General features: G+C 42.8%; 2 protein-coding genes across 2 annotated transcripts in view; one reads left to right on the top strand and one right to left on the bottom strand.

Annotated features, from left to right (window-relative positions):
* The window catches only part of LOC118087093 (receptor-interacting serine/threonine-protein kinase 2-like), a 37,829-nt gene extending 21,440 nt beyond the window's left edge, over window positions 1–16,389 (bottom strand). The window contains exons 1-2 of the mRNA XM_035119422.2: window positions 16,271–16,389; window positions 6,665–6,924 (exon numbers count right to left, since the gene is read on the bottom strand). The gene's annotated coding sequence lies outside the window, so the exon portion shown is untranslated. The remainder of the gene's footprint in view (window positions 1–6,664; window positions 6,925–16,270) is intronic.
* A 15-nt stretch (window positions 16,390–16,404) lies between these two features.
* TMEM30B (transmembrane protein 30B) lies at window positions 16,405–18,070 on the top strand. Its single transcript, XM_060275948.1, has one exon. It carries the CDS (start codon window positions 16,879–16,881, stop codon window positions 17,959–17,961), a length of 1,083 nt encoding a protein of 360 aa, XP_060131931.1. The 5' UTR covers window positions 16,405–16,878; the 3' UTR covers window positions 17,962–18,070.
* The last annotated feature ends 3,080 nt before the right edge of the window (window positions 18,071–21,150 follow it).

The following is a 21,150-nucleotide window of genomic DNA, read 5'->3' as shown; positions in this document are numbered from 1 at the left end:
TGTATATGTTTTGTACCCCATGTATACCGTATTTCATGCCATACATGTGCATCAGCAAGCCTCAAATGAAGACGAATCCCTGTGGCATATACTTGTAGCACAACAGACATGTGTACACTTTTCACATTGCATTTACCCACACATACAATATCAGTTTTCTACATGGAAATGATAAGGCCTCATTGATTGAACCAAGTGTTTCCAGCAGGAGGGAGGGGGGAGAGATAGCAAACAGGAACATGGAAAAGCTGTGTTCATTTCTGAGCTCTGCAAGTATAATCCTAGATTACCTGCCTAGATCACATCATTAAATCAAGATGTCTCTATACTCCCAATTTGTACAGCTTGGATGTTCTTCCTTCAGTTTACAAGCTTTTTGGTATAATCTTTGTCATTATGTATATTTACATGACCATGGAAACCAATGCCCCAAACTAAGCTTTTACCTCTGTGCAAGCAATATTAATTCCAGTCACATAGGCTTGCTAGTTTGTTGCAACAAAGGGTCTTATGGCATCTTAAAGAAGAAGAGATGCATTGCAGCATCAGCTTTCCCGGACTAGAAGAGGGATAGGAAACTCTCCAAATGTTGCTGGACTGCACCTTCCATCATCCCAGACCACTGGCCATGATGGCTGGGGCTGATAGGTGTTGAAGTCCAACAACATCTGGGAGCCACAAGTTCTGCAGTCCATTGTTGTCACAAGCACAAGCAAGTTTGCTGTCACAAAAATAGCCACAGAATTCAATCATGCTCACACACAACTGGCTGATTGTCCTTTGGCTTATTACATTTCCAACTTTAACATTTGAGAACCTGACAATGATTTTCCTTCCTGTAAGATTTACCCAAAGATAGCAATACTTCATCCTACAACGTGCAAGGATTTCAAGTGGATAAAAGGGAGAAGATAGTGGAGAAGGCTCAGAAAACCTTGAAAAACTATTTTGAAATAAATTTGAACACGACAGTCAAAAAAATGCTAATTTGGGACGCAAGCAAGGCAGTTATGAGAGGATTTTTGATTCAACAAAATGCAATAAAGAAAAAAGAACAAAATGCAAGAAAAGAGAGTATTCTAAGCCAAATAAAAGAAAAAGAAATGAAATTAAGATGCAATCCCAAGAATAAACAGATACAAAAAGAAATTAAAGCATTACAGATACAGTTTTCTCAATTGGTAAACCAGGAGATAGAACGGAAAATTAAATGGATGAAACAAAGATCGTTTGAATCTGCAAATAAGTGTGGTAAATTGCTTGCTTGGCAATTGAGAAAGAGACAGAAACAGAATACAATTACAAATCTCATGCAAGAAGGAAAGAATCTGGAGCACCCAGCTGAGATTAGAAAATGTTTTCAAAAATATTATAAGCAGCTGTACAAAAAAGAAAAAGAAGATAAAGACAAAATAGAGCAATTTTTGGAGAAAAATGGATTGCATAAAATTCCCCGAAGATAAAAAATCCCTACTCGGTCAACAAATCTCAAGACATGAAGTGGAAAATGCAATTATGCAAATGCAATTGTGTAAAGCACCAGGACCTGATGGACTGACAGCTAAATACTATAAAACTTTGAAAGATTGGATAATCCAACCTTTAGCTGAGCTATGGAACCAAATATTGGAAGGAGGAGAGGCCCGGAGACCTGGAGAGAGGCTTACATCACTCTGATACCGAAACCTGATACAGATAGAGCTCAAGTGAAAAATTACCGCCCAATTTCCTTATTGAATGTGGATTACAAAATATTTACAAATATTCTGGCCTCCAAATTGAAAAAAAGTTTTAAAGGACTACATACATCACAATCAAGCGGGTTTTTTACCCAGAAGATATATGAAAGATAATATTAGGAATGTAGTGAATATTTTGGAGATGCTTGAACAGAAGAAAAATACAAAAGCTATATTAATGTTTATAGATGCTGAGAAAGCCTTTGACAATATTTCTTAGTTGTTCTTAAAAAAGAATTTAGAAAAGATGGAGATTGGCCAGAACTTTTTGAATGGAGTAAGTGCGATCTACTCTGAGCAGAAAGCAAAGATCATTGTCAACAATGTGGTATCAGAGGAAATTAGAATTGAAAAGGGAACAAGGCAGGGGTGCCCCCTCTCTCCTTTGCTGTTTATATCTGTCCTGGAAGTTTTACTCTCTATGATTAGGAAAGAAGAAGAAATTAAAGGTGTGAGAGTAGGGAGAAAACAATTTAAACTTAAAGCCTTTGCAGATGATTTGGTATTGACCTTACAAGATCCTGAATCCAGTGCAATTAAAGCACTGGATTTGATATATGAATTTGGAAGTGTAGCAGGATTTAAATTGAACAAGAGTAAAACCAAAGTTTTAGATAAAAACCTAAATATTAAGAAAAGAAAGGAATTACAGGAAGCAACTGGTTTGTTATTTGTTAAAAAGGTGAAATACCTTGGTGTAAATATGACAGCAAACAATTTGAATTTGTTTAAAGATAATTATGATAAGTTATGGAATGAAATCAAGAGACATTTAGAAACATGGTCGAATTTGAAATTGTCTTTGTTGGGCCGTATTGCAACTGTTAAGATGAATGTATTGCCAAAGATGTTATTTTTGTTCCAATCATTGCCAATAATTGATAAGATGGACTGTTTTAAAGAATGGCAAAAGGTGCTTTCAAAATTTATATGGTAGGGGGGAAAGCCCAGGATTAAATATAAGATTTTAACTGATAGTAAAGAAAGAGGGGGCTTTTCCCTGCCAGATTTAAAGATTTACTATGAAGCGGCTACATTTTGCTGGATGAAAGAATGGTTTATGTTGGAAAATACTGATGTATTAGATTTGGAAGGCTATGACAATGCATTTGGTTGGCATGCATATTTGTGGTATGACAAAGTGAAGGTTCACAAAGGCTTTAAGTATCATATAATCAGAAAATCATTGTATAATGTTTGGATTAGATATAAAGATCTGTTGGAAAGAAAAACACCTAAATGGATTTCATCTATGGAGGCTAAAGCACACAAAAGACTGAATATGGAAACCAGTTGGCTTAAATATAGGGACATGCTGATAGAAGAAGGAGACCAATTTAAGTTAAAGACATATGAACAGCTGAAGAATCAGCTTGATGATTGGCTCCAATACTATCAGATTAATGAAGTATTTAAATTGGATAGGAAATTTGGTTTTCAATCAGAGAAGTCAAAGCTGGAAACAGAATTGTTAGAACCACAAACAAAAATACTTTCCAGAATGTATAAGTTATTGCTTGAGTGGCATACAAAAGATGAACAGACAAAGAATGTTATTATATTCTGGGCTAAGGATGTGGGACATAATATTTTGATGGAAGACTGGGAAAAATTATGGAAACAGAATTTAAAATTTACTGTGTGTAATCTTTTAAGAGAAAATATAATGAAAATGATGTATAGATGGTATCTTACACCAGCGTTTCTCAACCGCTGTTCCATGGCACACTAGTGTGCCGCGAGACGCTGGCTGGTGTGCCGCGATGTGCGGCGACGAGAAGGGCGATTTGCATTGTCACGTGCCTGGCGGCCGCCAATTAACAACGCTAACCCGCCGGAAAGGAAGCCGGCCGGGTCACGACGCAGGGCGAGCGCAGCTCTCAACAGCCACCACCACGGGAGGGTGGTTTTAGACAAACTTAAAGAAGCTGGCTGGATGAGCTCAACCTGAAACTTGCTGAGCAAAGGATTGTGCTGGCAGAGAAACCAGCGGCTTGTGAAGCCTTATTACAGGAGATTGCAACCAACACAGCAATTGGCAAGTGTTTCTTACAGTCATAATTATATAGTCAATATAGGGCGGCACAGAGTTAATTTTTTTAACTTTTTTAATGGTGGTGTGCCTCGTGATTTTTTTCATGGAACAAGTGTGCCTTGGCCCAAAAAAGGTTGAGAAACACTGTCTTACACCAGTAAAATTAGCTAAGATTTATCATAATCAGGATAATAAATGTTGGAAATGTAAGAAAGAGGAGGGATCTTTTTATCATATGTGGTGGACTTGCCCACTAGTAAGGGATTTCTGGGAGAAGATTTATAATGAACTAAAGAGAGTGTTGAAAAACACATTCATTAAGAAATCAGAATCCTTTCTATTGGGTATAGTTGGGAAAGAGATTCCTAAGAAAAATGTCAACTTTTTCATGTATGCTACAACGGTGGCAAGAGTATTACTAGCCAAGAACTGGAAGATCCATGAATTACCAACGGTGGACGATTGGCAAATGAAAATGATGGAGTATATGGAACTGGCTGAGATGACCGGGAGAATTCGCGACCGGGGAGAAGAAGCGACAGAAGAAGATTGGAAAGATTTCAAAATTTATTTGAAAAAATATGGTAAAATTGTATATTGAGATTAGATTTAGAAGTTTATAGAAACTGAGGGTTTGGAAATTATGTGAAGTAAATTGAAGCATGAGAGATTTGAAATTGTAAGGAATTTTAATACAATGAATTGGAAATTGCTAAAGATAAAGGAGTAATGAATCGCTGATGGAGGGAACTCGAGGAAGTCCCCTCATACAATGTTAAAAGGAAAGGACTTTGTATTTGGATTTTTGTATTTGTCTTTTTAATGTTGTTTTATTGTGTTTATTGTTATTGTTATATTGTGTTGTAAAATTAATAAAAATTATTATTTCAAGTGGATAAAAGGAAAATAATCCAAGGCTTTATGCTCCAGTGCACACAAAGATCCTGACTGCATAACTATCCCTGATAGCTTGGCAAGGTTAAGTCCTAGTTTGAACCCCCACAACCCTGTTCCTCCTATCTTCCCCAGACCCCCCGCCATCTGGCTGAGTGAACAAGAGTGGAGCAGTTTTTATCACACTGCCTAATTCCTCACACCTTCTCGGAAATAAGGCTATTTTAAAATGTGCTTATGAAATACTTCTAGTCATAGTTGGGTTTTTTTTTAAAAAAAGAAAAAGATGCAGTGAAATTGGCAAAGCCAAAGACTGTCACCGTTCTTTTAATCTATTTCACTCTGCTGAAGAAGCACGTAGCCTTGGCTTTATCTTTCACTCCTCTCTTTTATCCACACATTCAGACTGTACCCAAGACTGTTTCAGTTACAACACAGGAAAAACACAACCCTTTCTCAAAAGCCCTGGTGCATGCTCCAGTCACCTCTCTCGTAGAATACTGCAATCTTCACTGTGGCCTCCTCACATCTAACCTGAACTCTGCTATCCAAAACATTAAACTCTCTCATTATCCTGGTCATGCTGCACTCTTGGCTGTTCCCAGATTCCCAGACTAGCTCTATGTCCTTAACTTTGAAGACCTCTATATCTTTGCCACCACTTTATCTCTTTGTTATTATATCTAAATACACCCCTGTCCACAATTTCTAAATCACTTGCTCCACAATCCAAAGGGGCTCCTGATCCCTTCTAACAGCTCCACCCTGTCTTCCTTGCTTGGGACGTCTTCCCAGATCATGCTGCCACCTTTCTTGCTTTCTTTAAATCTCTCTTCAGAACTCACCTTTCTGTACTGAAATCCATAAAAGTTCATAAGGCAAGCTGGAAACAGGGACAAAGTCCACAAACGTCTTGATTTGTCCCCAAAGTGGAATGTGTGTGGAGCAGAACAAATAGAAACCAAGCAGAACAGAAAGTGTAACTAGCAGCTCTGGTGATAGGGCTGAAATAAAAACTGTATCTGAGCTGACCCAAGGCCTCAACCCTGACCAAAATATGGTTTACCAGTAGCAGGCCAAAGTTTGCTTTCACTTTCACATTGTATCTATTCTAAGCTATCACTTGGCATTTCTCTTCAAAAATAATGTCAGTGAGAAACAGAACTTGTTCACCTACTAATGTAAAATGCATTGCAAGGATGTTTAACTTGTTTAAAACCAGCAACTGTGCAACTAGCCCCCAGAAGAAAAGTGGAGCATCTGATTCTGCAAACTGTACCCATTCAGGGCATGGCATTATGTCACAAACAATGGATTTAATTAATTGCGCAATGTAATAAAATCAGTCTGTGACAGCACAATCCTTTTCATGTAAATCCCTTTTAGTTCAATGGGTTGTATCAGTCCAATTCATAAGTGTTTATCAGATAGCAGTCAAAAAGAAATGTTGGGCAATCCTTTTCAGCATTGCTTCACAGAATGAAGATTTAGTTTCAAATCGGACTAAAAGTGAAAGGGCAGGAAAAGTGACTTCTTAAAGATATAAAGATATAAATAATTCTTATATGGCTCCTTCTCATTAGGGTTTTATTCCCCCCCCCCAATATACCATTGCTATGCAAAGAGGTGGGGGAAACAGTATGTTTGGTGTTCTTTTGGAACACAAAGTGTTTAACTATCATCTGACCTGCAAGCATTGGGAGACATTTGAGAACTTGTCCCATGTTACAGAATTTTATTTTTGTTTCTCAATTATGCTTCAAAAGTACCTCCAGCAGTCACGAAAATTTGCAGTGTCATTAAACTACTAGTTGGTATAACACAACAAAGCCTTCAGCAGATCCCATTGTCACCTCCTGTTGTGGGATGCTTTAACAACCCCCCACTAAAACAAGGCAAAACACCATTCGGTAAAAAGCCCACTTTCTTCAGCCATATGGGGTGGGGTGAGGGTGGGGTGGGGTGAGAACACTTGCAAGGGAGCATTAAAACTTACCTCAAAGAATGTAAGCAGCGAATACGCAGGATTGATAGCGGTCAACTGCTCTGGAGAAGACAAGAGAGGATCTCCAACGCAGCACACTTCTGCAACGCAGTCTTGTGCTCTGCTGATTATGAGTCAGATGCACAGACAAACTCCTCCTTTATTGGCTGCTGACAGAGGCCAAATTTTTCCCCAGGCTAAGTTACAATTGTAACTCTTCCGTGCCCACAGATGACTTCATTTTCAACCGTGTCTGCCTTCCTCCTGACATTCTGCAAACACATTTAGCAAAAATTCATACAACATGCAAGAAGGGGGAATTCTGGTTTCTTTGTCAGTAATAAACCCTAATTAGTCAATTCAGACAATACCTCAATACCTTTAACCATGATCCTCTATAATAATAATTTATTTAGATCCTTTTTATATAAATGTGACTTACAATAATTATAATAATATGCAATTAAACATTAGCATAATATAAAACAATACAACAATAAAAACCAACAGTTTAAAAAGAAAATGGAATTCAGACAATACTGCGGTAAGATGCAGAGAAGAACAGAAAGGACAGGGGAAAGAAAAAGGACACAACCTCTTACTCCACTCCCTTGGCTGTTGCATGTTTTTTGTTTTGTTTTAAAAAATGTTTTCATTTCTGGAGGGGAGAGAGACTTTCTGCTGGCCATCAGGCAATGGCTTTTTCACCTGCCTTGACACACCCTCCAACCCAAGAAGCCTTTTCCAGACCATGACTTTGAGAACAGCAGAAGCAGCTGGGGAAGAGTTCAGGGATATTTTAAAAAAAAATTATATGTTGTCTGTCCTTCTTTCTCAATTTGACCCTTTTACATGGTTTTTATGTTTTGTGGTAATTTACGCTGTGTGTTTTGCTGTTATTTTTTTATTGATTATAGATTAGCAATTATTTATTGTAATTGATAAGTGTAAACTGTTTAATTATTATTTGCTGATGTGTTTACTATTAGATTCAAATGGATTGTTGAATATTGTTTTATTTGGTAAGTTGTTTGTTTTAAAGTTATTGTGACTTTTTTATATTGGATCAGATTGTTACTATTAATGTTTGATGTTTTATTATGTTTTTATATGTGTTGGAAACTGCCCAGAGTGGGGTATAGTCCGTTCAACTCCCGAAACCGTTAGAAAACCAAGGTGTAGCTTCCGATTGGCTGCAGGAGGTTCCTACACTCAAGTGGAAGCTGTGTTGGATGTTCAGGTACTGAAAAACGTTTGCAAACCAGAACACTTGCTTCTGGGTTTGAGGCGTTTGAGTACCAAGCCATTTGAGTACCAAGGTACTACTTTCCTAGTAACAATGAAATAAAGGAGGTAGCCAGGCCTGGTAAACATTTGGCACCCGGGGGCAGTTGATGGGGTTTCACCCAAACATCTACCGGTAAGCCCTGATCTGCCTCTTGCCCAGCCCTAGTGTGAAGTCCCACCTGAAGGCTGAAATTGCTGGCCGACCACTTGCAGGCTGGCTCGCAGCAAGAGCTTCACTGTTTGATTCCACTCAATGTACAGAGTGGGCTGCACAGTTGTATTCCTTTTCTATGCAGCAGCTTGTCCTGCACTGGCTTCAGAAGCATAAAGAGTGGCTGAAGAAACCCAGCCAGATGGGCAGGGTATAAATAATAAAAAATATTATTATTACTATTAAAGAAAAAATGTTCTATCCTGCTCATTCTCCAAATGCTAAAGATTTCTTGTTGTTATTATAGCTTTCCAGCATTAATGAGACTGCCAGAAACCTTATTTGGGAGCATGGCTAAAACATATCACGTCATCAGTCGGGTTTTTTGAGGCGGTATGCATTGGTACTCTGTACCACCACCTCACAGGCAAATGGTGATGGGATGGGGGGCATGGTGCATAACAGCCCCTTTTTTCACTGTATGTCATGAGACAGACTTCTAAATAAACCCACAAAAGTTACTAGCTTGGGGGGGGGGGGAATCCAGTCTGCTAGGAAGCCAGAAGCTTATGTTTCCATGCAGGCCACAGAGGATGGGAATTCCCTTGGCATTGGGGGGGGGGGTGTTATAAAAAAATGAAACTGCCTTCTACAAAGCAGGATGGCAAAGTACAGGTGGTACAATCTAGTTCACCTTTGCCAGCCCACTGTTTCCGTCTGCCATGACTAGCAAAGAAAGCAAGTGGGTTGGTAGAGAAGCTCTCTGCCAGAGCATCTATTCTGCATTCAAAAGGTCCCAGGTTCAATCCCCTGTATGTCTAGGAAAAGCTGGAAGAAACCCCCATCTGAAATCCTGAAGAGCTGCTGCCAAAGCAGTGAAGACAAAGCTAAGCCACATGGATCAATGGTCTCACTCATTTTAAAGCAGCTTCCTACATTCCTGTGATCTGTCCCTCCTCCACCAACCCACTCACTTTCCTGCATTGAATTCTTTGTCAGCTACCTGGTGAGTTGTTAAATACAAGCCTGCTGTGTGCAAAACGGCTTGACATGCTACATATTGCATGACTGAAGAACAGCAACGTAACAAAATATTATATCTCAAAATGGGCTCTGGCCAGGACACCAGAAACCAAACAGCAACACATTGCTGTTGCAGATAAGACTGCAATTCCTTAAAAATAAAATAATAATAATAAAAACCAGCTGCCACTGTCAGGTTATATCTTTAATAAAGGATTCAGCTTTTTGTGGGTTCATTGGCTCTTGAAAAGTTGAAGAAAATATACTTTTTTAAAAAGGTGCCCAGGTTTGAAAAATAATAATAATAATCAACAGGTATTAGTTTCAGTGAAAGAAAATGTTATGCAAATGCCAGTGTGGGGTATAGATTAATTGAGTTGATCCCATCAACAACATTCAGAAAGGCTAACATTGTGGATGAGCAATGTATTTCTGACTAAGAAATAAATGAGTCAGAGTATCAGGTGGCAAAACATTGCAAATAAGTAGCATGTAGGCTACCAAATACCACAGCCATTGCACATCCCTGTTCAGAAAGCCTATGGGAATGCTAGGAAGGTGTTCTGGTGAACTCTTTCAGTGTCATTCTGGTTATTCAGGTTAGGCAGCACCTTCATTTGTCTGGATCTGACAGAGACAGAGGACAGACCTATGCTACAATGTCTTGTTGCTCTTTGTTATTTGCCTCTGCACAGAGAAGATGAGCATGAAATGATGCACCGAGCAATTAAAATGACAATGAGCTGTTCAGGCCTGGAAGAGCTGCCACCTTCACCTATTCACAGGTATGCTTCCCATCGGCAGCTGTGAGCTCATGCCATTTAGGTGTACTACAACCAACAGCAGCCTCCTCCAACGTGGTGTCCACAGCTTCATTGGTCAGGGGCCAATGGGAGTTGTAGTTCAAAACATCTGGAGGACACCAGGCTGCCCAAGTGTCTTGCTCAGAAGCCTTGCCTACTGTTTCCTCCATGACATGTTAGTTTTTGCATGCATAGTAGTGTGCGATTAATATGGAGTACCATTCATTTACATGCATCACAATCTGCAGTCTGGTCTGATACTATGCAGAAGTGAAATACGAACCATGTTCAGCTTCTGCCCATTTGAGCTGCGCCTTGTGAATGCTTTATGCAAAAAAAGCTTTGCACCCAAGCAGTCATGTTTAGTTCAAGGCCTGAGCCCTCCGAATGTAAATCAAGAGGGAGAAGTAAAACAGTGATGCCTCTTGGCTGACTTGGCAGGACCACCTGTTTAGCACCTCCCCTCCCAGAACTGCCTCCATCAGCATCGATTCCACCTGCCTCCATCAGAGGGAGAAGCGAGACAGTGAAGCCCCATATGCTGGTTTAGTGGGACATGCTCCTCCCATCCCAGTGTGGACTCTTTGCAGTGGCCCTTCCACTTAGTCATTATGAAAATCAATGGCAAAGTATAGGCTCTGCATGCAGAAGGTCGCAAGATTAATTCCCATAATTGCTTGCCAGAGGATTTCAATGAAAGACCCCAGAGAGTCCTTGCAATGCTGTGATGCATATATGGCAGACTCACATGAACTTGGATTTGTGTGTTTTCCTCTTCCCTCCCCACCTCTTTCTCCTTTTGCATTGTATCCATTAAGAGCTCACAAACTACAAATCTTTTTACAAGCGGTCACAGAAGGGCACTACAGTGGTACTTCTACTTATGAATTTAATGCGTTCTGAACGCACATTTGTAAGTCGAAAAAAATTGTAAGTCGAATCCCATAGGAATGCATTGGGAGAAAAATTTCGTAAGTCGAAGCAACCTATCTAAAAATTCGTAAGTAGAAAAAATCCTATCTAAACTGCATCCAAGATGGCGGGTGGAGCTCCATTCGCAAGTAGAAACATTCTTAAGTAGAGTTATTCGTAAGTAGAGGTACCACTGTATATAAATTCAAAAAACAAACACTATGCTACTGTAGCCTAATGATGCAGCTATGAATCAGAACATTCCCAGTTCATATTTCACCTCTACTATAAACTTGCTTAGGCAAGTCACTCTCCCTCAATCTGAAAAAACAGAAATAACAACATCAGCTAACCTTACAGTTTTGCTGTACAGACAGCAGCATGGTAATACAGATAGCATACTTTGACCACCTTGAAGCACTTTATTAACATTACCAAGCAAAGCCTGTCCATTGCTGCGTTTAGTCAAAATATGCAGACTAGTCATCTAGATGTGGAAACACATACTTCCCATCTCCTCAGAAGAACACAGGCCTTGTTATTGTCCACACCCCCTCGTTAACATCCACAACCCTTTGTTAATGTCCACACCCTTGGGACATCAAGTGCCAGGCCTACCTAGTTCCAGGATGAAGTCTTTGATGATTTAAGAAGCACTGATGATTCATGAGAAGCACTAGGCCTCCCAGACCTTTCCCTGGTTTCTATAAATGCAAGAGCTGTGATACTCTCATAAGGGAAAATGAAGACACAGTAGTGGTTCACCAGCTTCTCCAACAGCTCACAATTCTGGAATGAGCTTAGAGCCCTTTTCAATTTGTAGGTCACATTCTTTATGGGGGCTGCATGCCAGTGGCAGGCAGTGCTAGAAGAAAAAGTGGGTGGAGCAATCAGCATGACTACATCCCAGCCATGCAAAAGTCCGAGATTACACACACACACACACACACACACACACAGAGAGAGAGAGAGAGAGAGAGAAGTGTACATGAGAGTTGTAGCTCAAAGACACCTGGAGGACCAAAGGTTCCCAACACCTGGGCTAGAGCAGGGCTGACAAAGGTGGTGGAGCTATGGAGAGTCCCAGGGTCTAGACAGGGAGGCCTTAAGGGGTGTATTTGGCTCCTGGGCTTGAGATTCCCCAGCCCTGCCTTGGTCCACATCATCCTCTGCAGCCTTAATCAACATGATAGGAACACCTTCCGCAGTTCCAATTTCATGCCATTATTTAGTAACATTAAGATTACATGCCTAAAATACTGGTACTAGCAAATTTAAAGGATGTTGTCAGCACTGGCTATCAATTTTTGTGTCCTTCCTAGGGCCAGTTCAGAGTACTGTACTGTTTTTGACTTGTATCTCTGCCCGTTAGTAATCACCCGAGGCTCTGCTCTGGGTTCCTCTGGGTTTAGAGGTTAAAAGAGGTTTAAAGGGTGGAGAAAGAAGGGAGGACTTCGAAGTTGCTCCAAGGACTTCCTTTTGTTTCTTCTGAATCTTCCAACACTGAGATTCCCTGGATGATCCCAGCTTCCATCATGATGAGAGACTACTTTCCCCACACACTGCATAATTATACACACACACACTTCTATAGTGTCTGGACCTTAAGTCTGATCATGCTATACTCTGCTTATGTTTTTAAAGTAACCCAAAGTGAAGTGGTGGTTCTAGGGTGCTTTCCAGGCAATGCTAAACTGCCCAAGGCAAGTAAGTATCCCTTTCAGCTCTTGGCAGAGCAAGTGACAATGATGAAAGGGACTTTCCCAAAACCACTATTAAATTTAACTGTCTAATTTTAGAATATGGGGGAAAAACATTTTGAAAACCCAAAGGAAAGAGCAAATGGTACGTAGGGTATATAACAGATATCGGTAACATGAATGAGAGAATATTCTTATTTACTGACTGTGGGAAGTGGAAAGAGAGAAAATGGAGAAAAAACTAGTGATTTCTCTTAAACAACCCGAGCTCAGGCACAGTGACTGGACTTTCAAACCTGGCCCTATACACCCTAGATTTAAATACCTAATGTCTCAATGAGTGTGCCACAGTTAAAAAGAATAGAACAAGCTAACACACAACAGTAAAACATTATTTAACATTATTTAACACTGGTATTAATAACCTCCCCAGACACCTAGGGAGGTGGAGTGGGCATAGGATGACCACTTGTGACCTTCATGATCCCTTTACTCAAAAACCAACCCCGCCATGTGGGAATCACTTGCAAATGATCCAAGTCAGGTCATGTATCTTTAATAGTGACCAGAGGAGAAATGACTGCTGGGAGGAGTGCAGAGAGAAGAAATGCCATGGTGCATCTGCAGCAGCACAACTGGATGCCTTCATCTGTCCTACCTGCAATAAAACATGTCTCTCCCATATCTGCCTCTACGCTGTAACCTTCCAACAGTTCGACTTCACCCACCAAGTCTCACTCCTCCATTGTCAGATAAGACCCATGGAAGTTGATGGACTTGCCATTGAAATCAATGTATTTTAAGTTAGTCAAGTCCATCAACTTCCATGGGTCTTCTCTGAGCAGGACTAATATTGGCTAATAACCCACACTTTTACCCTCACAGTAACCCTATGAGATAGGTTAGGCCAGGCATCCCCCAAACTTCGGCCCTCCAGATGTTTTGGACTACAATTCCCATCTTTCCCGACCACTGGTCCTGTTAGCTAGGGATCATGGGAGTTGTAGGCCAAAACATCCGGAGGGCTGCAGTTTGGGGATGCCTGGGTTAGCCTGAGAGAAAGTGACTGGGCCCAAGGCCACAAAGTGAGCTTCACAGCTGAATGAGGATTTTAACTCCAGGTCTCCTAGGTCCTAGTCCCACACTCTAACCCTTACACCAGGCATCCCCAAACTGCAGCCCTCCAGATGTTTTGGCCTACAACTCCAACGATCCCTAGCTAGCAGGACCAGTGGTCAGGGAAGATGGGAATTGTAGTCCAAAACATCTGGAGGGCCGAAGTTTGGGAATGCCTGCCTTACACCATGATGGCTCACTTAGTACCTTCATGACTACAAGAACAGAATGGAGCTTGCTTCTGCTGTTCTGATGCTAAATGCATTTGCTTGAGAGTAACCACTAGACCTTGCAGGTTCTGTAAGAAATTCCATAAAAAATTATTGCTATGGTGCCAAAGCCTTTCCCTTTGTAAATGCACATTATTTTGAGGAAACAATGCAATTTTTTTATTACGCTTACAAGCAATCTGTTGATAGGAAAAGCCCCAGATGATTTCATTGTTTAGTGACCTTTCATTCAACTCCTGTGGTAATTAATTCAAAATGATCTAATGCGCCTGGAATTTAGAACTGGCCTGATGTAATCTGGAGTGATATTCCTCCTCTACTTTTATAGAAAAGCAAAAGGCACACCACTTGAAAACGAAAAGCAAGGAGGGGAAATGCTGCTAGCCCTCCTGCAACCAGAAGCAGTTTTAGGGTGGCCCGACTAGTGTGGTCACACTGGGTGCCACCCTGCAGGGGGTGTCAAAACAATGCTGTAGAAACGGGGGACAAGAGACAGAGGGGTACCAGATTTTAGTGTCACACAGGGTGTGCTGAAATTTGAGAGCCCCAAATCCACCACTGCCACAACAGCTCCTCACTACAAACAAGACCAGAACTTTTGTTGTAGGAACGCTGCCCTCTATAGGAGTCAGATGGCTGCACATGGTTCACCCGCTTCCATTTTTTTCTTCCTACCTTTGAGGTAGGTTAGGCTGAGAAACAAACAGGCCCAAGGCTCAAAGTCACCCAGTGAGCTTAATGGCTGAGTGGGGATTTGAACCCTGGTCTGCCAGTTCCTAGTCCAACACACTAACCAGTACACCTCACTGGCTTCTAAGTGAGTTATTCCAAGCTAAGGTGGCATTTCCAAACAGACATATATAGGACTGAAAACATTCTGTTCTACAATATTTTGAGGTTCATTAGCATTTGGGCATAAAGGATGTAGTAGGAACGGGTCAAGTAACACAAGCCTATTCCAGCAAACTGTTCTCCATTCACACAATGGGTTTCTGAAGTGATTCTGCAAGTTCATACAAAAGTTAAAGTGAAGCGAGTTCTCCATATCATTCTTTTAAAAAGGTAATTCCTTGACAAGAGTTAAAAACAGGAATCCAGCTTTCTGTTTATTGAACTCTCAACTCACCCAAGCAAAACTGCACACTGTATAACCTATTTTGTTGCAAAGTTTCCAAGGGCATTAACTCAAAGAGGAAGTTTTTAAAGATCAGCAACAGGAAACATGACAACAGACTCAACCCTAAACATTCTGTTTTCTTTGTGAGACATGCCTTCCTCATCTGTAGCAAGTTTATACATGACATCAACTTTTGGAGAGAGAGGGAGAGAGAACCCTGCAAGACTCACATATCCAACTGGCTGGGTAGACAGGGGTAAAGAGTGAAGACGTTGCTCAGCAGTAGTGTGTGTGTTTTGCATCTGTGTCTGCAAAGGGCCCCACACCCAAACTTCAGTATCTCCATGTAAGGCTGAGAAAGAGCTCCTGACAATCAGGGTTGGACAGAGGATACACTGAAACCTATTGGCTGATCTCTGGCTGCTTTGCAGGAGATTGGCAAGGGATTGCAATTGCTTAATGATAGCAACAAAAAACAACTTTTCTCCACCCGAATCAGGTTGCTGACATGACGAACCAGGAGTAGACTTTTGTGTAAAAGCACTGTGAGCTAAATTCAGTTCTAGTACTGTTCTTTCATTCTTGCTGTGTCTTTTGCACATAGCTCTGGTTAGCAGAATTTGAGTTTTAGTGAAAAAACACAAAGAAGATCCAATAAGTCTGAAGTCTGCTCATCCTTGACACTGATAATATGGAACGAGATGGGTCAATGGTTTCACTTGAGACTGCTTCCTATATTGCAAAAGAAATGCTTTAGAAATAAATAATGCTCAGTAGCAACTTATTCACCAAGCAGATTCAGTCATGGTCAAAAGCTTTGTGGGTGGCAACATGGGAACACTGTCTCCTGTCTGCTACAGGTAGCATTTCTCTTTAGGTGTCAACCTTGCATGAAGAAGGCCACAGGTCCCTCTACTGGCTGGTCTGAAGGCAGGCGAAGTCACCATTTAGGTAAACCTAAGCAGATCTGGTCAGTGTCTGTAAAGCATATGTATGCCAACTTGGGTTTCATGATGAAGAAAGGTGGTTTATAAACATATGGAAAGTATATGCACAAGCTTTTTAGCTTAGGTGTGAGCTATTAAATGTTTGTTTATTCAAAATATCAATATGTTCTCTTTAAGAGGAAATTCTTCAAAATAAATATAAATATTCCTCTTCGCGGGGGGGGGGGGGAATCGGGGTCGGACCGCGCGTGGCCGCCGTGCCTCCTGAGTCCCAACGAGGTGCAGTAGCGCAGCCGAAAGCGCCCTGGCTCCGCCGCAGCGCGCCTTCTTACCTGAGCAGCGCTAGCACCTCAGTCCCGACGGGGCGGGGCCACGAAGGTGGAAGTTGGCAGGGTTGGGCAAGCAGTACCTGCCGCCGCCGCCCCGCCCACACCTTCCAGCGGGCCAGATCACCACAGGTGTGTAAGAAGGCGCCCGCGCGACGTCTCTTCCTTGGCCCGACGACAGGGGCGGAGCTTGAGAAGAAAGGGAAAGCGCGGGAACGGAATCGGGGGTCCACCAAGCCCCGCTGCCTGGGCTTGGGTAGGCTGAACGGACGTCTCGCGCACTTTAGCAAGCGCACGCGAAAAGGCGTTTGGGTGGTAACTAGGTGTACGCGCGCTGGCGCCCCCCCTCACCTGTGCGTGCGTGGGGGCGTGGCCCCGCTCACCTGCGGGGCGTCGTCGCAGGCAGACCGAGGCCACCTGCTGCTGCCTGGACTAGCGGAAGAGGAGGACTGACTGACTGGCCGGCGAAGGGCCGAGCGTGCGTTCCGCCCTGCCAGCCCCTCGCCGGGTGGCCGCGAGAGAGACTGGCGCGCAATTATTCCCCTCACAAGCAGGTCAGGCTCCCGCCGAGCCTGCCTGCCCCTTCTGCTGAGGTCGACCACCCCGACTACCTCATGGCCTCTGGCTCGTACGACGTGAGCGGCAGCCACGCCCCGGCGGACGTGGGCCCGACGGCGCAAAACAAGCCGGACAACACGGCGTTCACGCAGCAGCGACTGCCGGCCTGGCAGCCTTTGCTGTCGGCCGGCACGGTGCTGCCGCTCTTCTTCTGCTTGGGCGCGGCCTTCATGGCCCTGGGCTTGGGGCTCCACTTCTCCTCGGAGGAGATCCGCGAGCTGGAGCTCGACTACACCGGCGCGCCAGGCTCCAGTTGCTCTCGCTGCGCCAACGTCACCAGCAGCCCCACCCGCCATGCACCTTGCACCTGCGTGCTGCGTTTTGAGCTGTCCGTGGATTACCCTGCGCCCGTCTGCCTCTACTACCAGCTCTCCAACTACTACCAAAACAACCGGCGCTACAGCATCTCCCGCGACGACGCGCAGCTCAGCGGGGACTCCTGGGCGCTGACCAACCCCATCACAGAGTGTCAGCCTTACCAAAAGGACCACAAGCTCCCTATCGCCCCCTGCGGGAACGTTGCCAACAGCCTCTTCAATGACACCTTTGCCCTCTACCACGTGCTTCCCAATGGCTCCATGGTCTCTGTGCCCCTGGACAAGAGAGGCATCTCCTGGTGGACCGACACCAACGTCAAGTTCCGGAACCCCGAATTGGTCAATGGGAGCCTGGCTCTGGCCTTCAAGAACACCATCAAACCTCCCAACTGGCCCTACCCAGTCTACGACTTGGGCAACAACACGGGCCCAAACAACACGGGCTTTGTCAATGAAGACTTTATTGTGTGGATGCGCATCGCCGCCCTGCCCACCTTCCGCAAGCTGTACGCCCGCATCCGCCAGGGGAATTTCTCTGTGGGGTTGCCCCGTGGCAAGTACCAGCTCAATGTCACCTACAACTACCCTGTCCTCTCTTTCAATGGTGGCAAGAAGGTCATTTTCAGCACACTTTCTTGGATGGGGGGAAAGAATCCTTTCTTGGGCATTGCTTATCTCGTCTGTGGTTCGGCCTGCATCCTCACTGGCATTGTCATGCTAGTTGTGCATTTGAAATATCGTCAGCAAAATGAGGAAGATTAATAGAGCAGACTCCGACAGTCAACAGGTTTAGGGGAGGACTGCTGCATAAAGTTTGCTGGCCAGATTCTTTCTGGTATTAGAATTAAACCTAGTTTGTAGCCTTTCTTTTTTAAAAAAGAAGCCTCATCTTCAGAGTAGTCGAGAATCAAATAGAGGCCTCTAATTGTGTGTGAGAATGTGTGTGCTGCCATCTTCAATCTCTATAATTCAGACATGTAGGGTATTTCTGCCAAGGATAGCCAACCACTGCATGGTTTTCTTTATTCACAACAGAGATGCCCCCAAGGAAATCCATGTTTAATTAAGGATACAGGAGACTCTCCTCTTGTTTAGTGCTTATGAAACATGGCCTGTTTTCAGAATACTGAGAAGACATGTCGTTTGAAAAGGGGTACTGTGCCAAAGTTTTAATACTGAGAACATACTTCAGCACTTTGATTTGTTCTCCAGAATTGTTCCCAGGTTGAGAGTCCTACTGGAATAACTTGAATGTAGTATCATACATTTGTGTGTCTTATTTTACAGCAGTCTTCTGTGGATGTGCTGTCTGTCTAACTTTGCAGTCTAACATGTCTAACATGCAGTGATACACAAAGTGTGTTCACTAGTGGGGTTTACAGTATTCTTCATACTCTATTGTGTAGACTATGAGCCAGCTGCACTTGCTTAATAATGCATTTTAAATTCTTTGTTGAGATTCAACCATCTTTGGATGCCTTGGGTTTTAAGATATCAGTTACTTTAGCCTTCTCTTTCACTTATGAAGACATGCCAGTTGAGATTGATGGTAAACATGCTACTGGGAGAAAAAAAGAATATAAAGTAGCATGCATAGGAAATCCACCCATGTTGATTTTCTAGTGTTCTGTTTTGCTTGCAGACAACTGACTGGAAATATCTTTTCTATCGTGCTTTTTGGTAACTAATCACATTTTTAAATTCTCATTCCATAGAAGGTTGAATAAATCTGAATGACTGAAACATATTTTAGTGACATTCCATTTCAAAAAAACCCACCCACCTAGCAGGAAGTCCTACTTATTTCACTGCAGCTAAGCAAAATGTAGTCAGGAGGAGGACTTGGTTGTTAGAGTGACAGAAGACTAAAAGATTGCTTGGTTTTCAGTGACATATGAATGGATAAGAAATCACGTTGCTTGGAGGTACACTTGAGTTCACTTGTTCCCACCCCACTCCCCAGGCTGTATGTGGAAGGCATATCCAGTGATAAAATGATTGTGGGACATCCCAGTTTGGGTGTGACCTTCAGCATATAGTGTGATGCATAGGAGGGGGGTGGAAATGAAGCATCCAAGCTCAAGGACCCTTCCTGATCTTGCGCATTTTGTAGAAAGAGTGGAAATAGCATCTGAAGAGCCCTAGGCATGGACGATGTGAAATGTGTCCTTCTGCCAAGGGGGAACTCAAACGCTTTAGATGTAGCTGTGCATCCTCCAGCATGTAGAGTGAAAAGAAAACTTTACATGTGTGAGGTATGCAAGAAATCCAATTTGCTGACATCCACAAAAGGCTTCTTTCTTCCAGCACCCAGGAGAAACAGCAGCAGTGGTGGGGAACCAACCATAGGTTGTTGACAAATTTTGCCACTGTTTTCCAGCTAGTATGACCAAAAGAGGTAGCCAGTGAGCCTGACCTTATGTATTCAGTCTTTTAAAGAAGTTAATGGTTTTAATTCATTCTCAAGTGGCTGAAATGGACATGGTACAGGAGACTCATGATCAAAATTTCCAGGTCTGTTTCTTTCTTAACTTCAAGTAGGTGGGATTGGAATAGGCACACTTTTTATAACAATAATACAAAGCTGAAAAGGAATGAACTGCAGCTAAAATCTTATGTTCGTTTTTCACATGGTCTAGTCCTCATCTGAAGACTGCAAAAAAACAAAGCCCTACTTCCCCTGCCCACCCCTAATATACTTATGAGGGTTCCTTCTCCAGCCAGAGAGTAGCTGGAAGTGGGGAGGCAGAAAAAGTTCCTCCTTTCCTTCCAGCAGGGGCAGTTTTAATCTGAAATCTTAGGCGTAGTACTGTACCCAGAGCTCAGAAACTGCTTGCAGTAATGAAATTCCCTGTTGCAAAACACGCCTAGAACAGTTTTGAACGCTGATGTTGCTTGAATGCCTTCATCAGACTTCGTTAACCAAAGGGTCAAGATGTAACAATAGCTGCCAATACAGCCACAAAGGTTATCATACACTTGAAAGCTACATCACGTTATTCTTAGCAAGCCAGCCTGAGCCAAAAGTAAGAAATGAATGTAAATGTTACCTTTGCATAGTATGCCAGTTTCTGCGTGTGTGTGTGCATACACCCCCCCATATTGCCCTCCATTCAGAAAAGCAGAGGAGACCCATTCCAGCCAAGCAAAACCACTCAAGGAATATGTGCCGCAAGGCCTGAATGAAGTGTGGAGGGGGAGGCAGGCATGTGGCCTGCAGAGAGTTCTGAGGTTCCCCACCTCTGTTCTACTTCCAGTCTTGAAGTCAGTCTCTCTCTGAATTCTAGTTTCTCTCCCAAGTGGGGATAGTGCTGTTGTGCACTAATCCTACTCAGAGTAGACCCACTGAAACTAATAGACATGGCTGATTTAGGTCTCCTCTGAGTAGGACTTAGTTGGCTGCAACCCTTTGTATCCAGGTCTACCCTGCTTGGATAACTCATTTCATTGGTTACTTGTTAATGGCAGCAAGAATAGGGGAAGCTAGAAGCAAAGGGTTTGAATACACAAAATGGTATAATATAATTTGGGACATAGCACTCTGAAAAAACTGAGGCAAAACTTGGCTAGATGGCAAAAAACTTGATTCCTGCATGGCAGACAGGTGGCCATTCATACAGCATGCAAACAAAGTATCTCCAGAACAGAATGTACCTGCTGCATTCCATAATATATGATTGTGTTAGCAGTCTCCCACTACTACTACTACTACTACTAATTTATTATTTATACCCTGCCCATCTGGCTGGGTTTCCCCAGCCACTCTGGGCGGCTTCCAACAGAATATTAAAATACCATAGTCTATTAAACATTAAAAGCTTCCCTAAACAGGGCTGCCTTCAGATGTCTTCTAAAAGTCTGGTAATTGTTTTTCTCTTTGACATCTGGTGGGAGGGCATTCCACAGGGCAGGTGCCACTACCGAAAAGGCCCTCTGCCTGGTTCCCTGTAA

The sequence above is a fragment of the Zootoca vivipara genome, chromosome 6, assembly GCF_963506605.1.
Source record: "Zootoca vivipara chromosome 6, rZooViv1.1, whole genome shotgun sequence".
Lineage (NCBI taxonomy): Eukaryota > Metazoa > Chordata > Lepidosauria > Squamata > Lacertidae > Zootoca > Zootoca vivipara.
The sequence above is the reverse complement of the archived record's forward strand: the minus strand, read 5'-3'. Positions and strand labels throughout refer to the sequence as shown.